The sequence below is a fragment of the Ipomoea triloba genome, chromosome 9, assembly GCF_003576645.1.
Source record: "Ipomoea triloba cultivar NCNSP0323 chromosome 9, ASM357664v1".
Lineage (NCBI taxonomy): Eukaryota > Viridiplantae > Streptophyta > Magnoliopsida > Solanales > Convolvulaceae > Ipomoea > Ipomoea triloba.
The window spans coordinates 29,113,726-29,119,725 of record NC_044924.1 but is presented as its reverse complement, the minus strand read 5'-3'; the positions used below and the strand labels follow the sequence as shown (position 1 = coordinate 29,119,725).

General features: G+C 33.1%; 1 protein-coding gene across 1 annotated transcript; it reads right to left on the bottom strand.

Moving 5' to 3' along the window:
- Positions 1 to 1,773: 1,773 nt before the first annotated feature.
- On the bottom strand, positions 1,774 to 4,794 carry LOC116028836 (disease resistance protein RPM1-like). The gene has a single exon (XM_031270665.1). The coding sequence runs from the start codon at positions 4,703 to 4,705 to the stop codon at positions 1,910 to 1,912; it is 2,796 nt and encodes a 931-aa protein (XP_031126525.1). The 5' UTR covers positions 4,706 to 4,794; the 3' UTR covers positions 1,774 to 1,909.
- Positions 4,795 to 6,000: the final 1,206 nt, after the last annotated feature.

The following is a 6,000-nucleotide window of genomic DNA, read 5'->3' as shown; positions in this document are numbered from 1 at the left end:
TTACCATAGAGGAAGTATTTTATGCATTAATTGCATAATATGAAGTTATGGACCAATTTTCATTATATTTATAAATATTTATTTTTAAACAAGGGATTACATTAGCGTATTAGAGAAAAAGCTCGAAAAAATAGTAGTGGTCTGGCTTAGGTTAACGAATTGTATTTATTTAGTAAAAAAAAACTAATTTGCCCACTGATTTATACTATTAAACCCGTGTGTGTGTGTATATATCATCACTAAGATTAAAATATTTGGTTTTACATTTTTACCCTCAATTTTAACACACCTATTTAACATAGATTTAACAGAAGTACCAAAATTGGTATAACATCAATAGTTAAGGGACCAACTTTTATCAAATTAAAAGTCGAGGACAAAAATTGGTAAAAGTCAATAGTTGAAGGACTATTTCTGGAATAAACTCTAAATAATTACACCAACATTTTTTTCTTCCCGTCAAACCCTAACTTTATTGGCTCTTATTAAGATTGTAGATAGATAGATTTGGTTAATATATTTAGTGTTCTTTTGAAATTAGAATTATATATTACTGAGCTTTTATTGTTTTCTTTTGTTTTTGTTTTTGTTTTTGAAGAACACATACTGGGTTATTCTTTTAAAATCAAAATTAACTCAGATTAGTTTTGTATAGTGAGAAATGGACTGCATAGATGCACAAAAATTAACTCGACCAATGGAAAAAGTTATCAATTTCGAATGCACCTTCGTTAAATCCATTATCTGAAATTTGAATCCATATTTTCCCAAACTATTTAAATGTCATAAATCAAATTATGACACTAAAATATAGCACCAAGTGGCTAAAATCAATAATAACAATCTTTTATTCATATGTTACTATGTCTGTGTACTATCATGGACCTAAAATTACCAACGAGAATAGTTTAAAAAAATAAAATTTTTTAATTTCAATAAAATCTAAAATAAGTAATAGTTACAAAATAAACATAAAAGGCTTGAAACAATATTTTAAGTTTTTTACAAGAATAAAACCATCCATTTTGCAATCTCATCACCTAAAATCAATCATGAGTGCATCACTACATTTAAGGGCATGCATGCACGTTAAAAATTATCCAAACAAATAAACACTTACAACTAAAACTGGCATGTATTGCTGCACATATTGGGGTGTTCGGTAAATAGCTGTTAGCTGATTGGGTTAGTGGGTTTGACTAATCGATAGCATTAGCTGATTATAAAAGGATGCTATTAAATACAAAATGACTTTATCAAAAAAACTGATTAAAAAAGTTACTTTAACCAGCTTTTTAAATTTTAGCATTTTCGAGTTATAAGTTGTTACAAAAAACTAATTAATCAAATACTTATATTGATTGTTTAACCAAGTCAAATAAACTAAAATTGACCGATAAGCTAACTATGTTACCAAACAGGATCCCTATGTTAAAATTAAATATAATCTGTGAAGTGGGATGGTTATTACTATCTAATATATCCGGTTAAGAGACCATAGAAAATTATGATGTAAAATTACATAGTACAATAAAATTTCATATTTATAGACTTCATTTAAATAAAAACTAAATATAAAAGATTAAAAATTCGAACAGATTCAATCATGTTTTAAAAATCTCAACAATAGCAATCTCTAATATTGTGCCCCAAAAGTGGCATTATAAAAACCTATGCTGCAAATTAAACTTGTGGATAAATCTTTGGTGATGAACACTTTCAAAGAGTATTAGAGGACATCAAAATGCCATATTAGATAATACAATAAAATCATATGATAATCTACCATCAATTAATTTAGATTTGACAATAAACAATTTAAAACTCTGAAAAACAACTAAATTAAAATCACAAAGTATAGATATACAACACAACATACTAAATCTCGTGACTACCACCAGCCATTAAATCACAAAAAGAAAAACTTCCGCTTACCATCTATGACATGGGAAATATTAATTTCTGGAATGTGAGATATCTTTGCATAGATTTCACTTCTTTTGCTTTCTGAATCTAAATTTGCATTGAATTTGTCAGCCAAGTCATAGATAGTAATTACCTTAAGATCAGATAAATGTTGAATACCCATCGGCATCTGCTCAACCAATTTGCATTCTCCCAATTGAAATTTTTCCAGATGATGCATTGCACCTTCCTCCATTCTTATCCATTTCAGTGCTTCCAACTCATAGATAAACAAATACTTGAGCTTTGAGAACTTTTTAGCCTTGAAGCACAATCCTTCCCCTTCATAAGACTTTGTCGCTAGACTTAGATGTACTAACATGGGCAGATCTTGGAGAAACAATAGCGGATTTTCATCAGGAAGTCTACACCATGAAAAGTGTAGAGTGGTTAAGCCTACAAGTGAGGATAACCATCGAGGTACCATCTCCAGACGCCCTTTTAAATATAATCTTTGAAGACCAAGAGGAACATGTAGAGGATGTTGGATATCAAGGACCTCATCTTCTGAAGTTGATGTAAGAGATAAAGAGCAAAGGTTTGTCAACTTTTCCAAAGACAAACAAAATTCTTTGCCATCTTCTTGTCTCAGCTTTTGAACCCCTAATCTTCTTAGTTGTGTTAGCTTTCCTATCTCAGACACTATTTTGATGCCAAGAGTATCATTTGCTTGTATCCAAAACAACTTTTGTAAACACACTAATCCTCCAATCTTAAATGGAGCATTAAAGCTTTGTGTACTAATCCAAGGATTAATCCACGTATCTTGGTAACGGTATACAAGGAGATGCCGAAGTTTACAAAGTTTTAAGAGCTCAGCTGGCAACTCAATCACATTAGTGTGCTTCAAATCAAGTGTCTCTAAGTTTTGAAGACGTCCTATAGATTTAGAAACGCTTCTCAACTTTGTTCTTCTCAAACTCAAGTACTTCAATTGAAATAAATTAAAAACCTCCTCTGGTATTTCCTCTAGTTCAGAATCCCTTAAATCCAATACCTTTAAAGGAATATATTTGGCAGTAAACATCTTTGGTAATGAAGACGACACTGTGGAGCTTGAAAGTGGTTCAAAGAATTGTAAAGACCGAAGATGCATTTTTGATGAAGTGAACTTTAGAATGTGGTCATCAAACCTATGGATTGCTAGGCGTCGAAACTTGTTGAAAGGTTCTTTATTTTGCCTAGTTGCAATAATGGTTGTAAAGTTTTGCTCTTCTGACTTGGAAAGAATAATTTCTCGTAAAATGTCGTGCACTCGAAATCCCTTCATCTTTCCATCACTAGTCCTCTCTACAATTTGAATTAAGTTTCGATGAAGTAATTCATTGAGATAGACTTCAGCAACTTCTTCTTTTTCTTGTTGTTGGTTGTTCTCCTTGATAAATCCTTCTGCAATCCATAGTCGAATTACTCTCATTTTCTCGATGATGACATCCTCAGGAAAGATGCTCAAGTACAAAAAACAATACTTGAGATAATTTGGTAAATCATAGTAACTGAGGGAAAGTAGATTCTTCATGTTCTTCATCCCACCGACATTGCTGTCTAATGGGATGTTGAGGTTGTGCTGGAATCTTTTCCATTCTTCAATGCTCTCATTCTTTGTAGCCAACACCCCAGCTATCACCACAATCGCTAGCGGTAGACCACCACATCTCTTTAAGATGTTTTCGGAAATGTTCACCAAGTGTTGAGGGCACGATTCACTAAAGAATGTCTTTCTGCAAAACAAAGTCCATGAATCTTCAAGGGACAATGACTCTAAAGGGTAGACATCGCCGCCCCGGGTTTCGCAGCTTGTGGAGGCACCAATTTCGCTATTCCTTGTTGTGATAACTATACGACTACCAAAACTCTGCCTAGGAAATGAATATTTGATAGCCCTCCAATCATCAATGTCCCATATGTCATCCAAAACAACAATATAGCTTTGGCCTGAAAGAATGTTATTGATGAATTCTTTCAATTTATCAGTGTTCATGGCTGCAAAATCTTGAGGGAGCTTTTGCTTGGTTTGCTTTGTTAGCTGCCGAATTGCATCTTTTAGCAACTCATCAGCATTAAAAGTTTCAGAAACTGTCAGCCACATACGAAGCTGGAAGTGATTTACCACTCGTGCATCATCATAAACCTTTTTAACCAAGGTAGTTTTTCCCAATCCCGCCATACCCACTACAGAAAGGACTCTCAAATCTTTATCTACAGCAAGTAGGCGGTTAACAAGAGACAGCTTGGGATTGTCAATACCTACCAGATCCGAGTCTTTTAGCAAAAGAGCATCCCTTCGACTATCATACACCCTTTTGTTGTGGTTGTGGATAGTGTGATCAGAGGTTGTTAACAACCTTGGCTGTTCATGGAAGATTTTGTTGACTCTGGCCTTGATCCTTTGCAGTTCAAGAGCAATCCTTCGCCGAGCTCTCAAGTTCTTGACGGAAGTGTATTTGTTCTTGATCCTATTGCGAAACCCTCCATTGGTCCGGTCACCTCCAAAGCGGAACTGGAACTCGTCAAGAACATCTTCAGTGTCATACACCAGCTCCCGGATTATCTTCACCCATTCTTTAACTTCAGGATTGATTTCTTCCGTCTCGTCCGCAACTTTCAAAACCGCAGTCAAACGATTGAAAGCATTCTCGACGTCTTGCGCATCATCTCTAATCCCTCCCAAGAGCGAGTACTCTTCACGGGTCAACGTTGATAGTTGACCCAATACAAACGTTACAGCAGCGTCCGCCATTACAACTGTTAACTTCACCAGCGAATGAAGAATTGGCAGTTTTGTTTACCGGAAGCTCAAACAGGATATGATTTTAGAGTGCAAAATGAAATGATTTTCTTTATTTCTTATTTTGTATGCCCAGTAGTTGAGCCGTGACCAAGTCGTAGAACAACTGCATTGTCAATAATTGAAGGCCAAAGTGGACCAAAACAACTCCGCTAGTCAACTCAAATGCTATGATTCACAAGAAAATTCTACCTAGGTAAAAGAAAATGAATTTTTACCCCTCAATTATGCTTTACTAGCACAATTTTTCATTATGAAAACTTGAAACATTTTACATTCTGAAAACTTTGAAACATTTTTCAATTTTCAAAAAAAATTAAAAATCTTTTGAAAAATATATGTTTTCTAAATGGAAAACGGAATCATCTATTATCTATTTGGCTATATATCACTATAAACACATTCTCGCCATTATCTACTTACATATTTATTCATTACTATGATTATATTAATTGATTACCTTCATGATCATATTCTTTTACTTATCATTATCTTCTATATTTTCTGTTGGAAAAAAATAACAAAAATGGCATGGTAAGTGACTATTTTGTGTTACTTTTCGAATCCTCAAGTTTCACAGGATTAAACATTTACTACTATGCTCAAAATTATAGTGAATGTATAGTACTAATTAATTAATGGGTAAACAAGTAATAGGTCGCTCCTACTAAGAATTAAATTTGAAACCATATTATTACCAAATTAACAATCAGACCAACATGACTTGGTAGGACGTTTTCTCCTATTATTACTCATTTTCCTTCAATAGAACATATTTCGAACTATGTGATTATCAAATCAATTACTAGATCAACACCTTCAATAGGAAACATTTCAAGTGTTATATGTTTATGCAATAACTTGCTCCAATATTTAATAACTTTCTGTGGTAGATAAATAAGTGATTAATCAAATACTAACATTTATATTGGTTTTTTTAGTATTATAGTTGTTGGAGTTGTTTTCCAAGTCTTATCAAGTTTTGACCCAATAAAATCGAATTTAGGAAGTCATTCGAATTCGTCATTTGGTTACTTTTAGGCTAGGTGTCATTTAGACTCTCATATAGTCATATGGTGAATCAAGTTCAATTATTCAAGACTGTTTTACTCATTTTAGTTTATCCAAAATCAAGATAAATAATTATCACCAAATCCAAAAGTATCCGTTATAACTTATAACTAATTACCTTTGTCTTCTACTACTACTCCCAAGGCTATAACTAGCTATTAGCTATATATTAGATT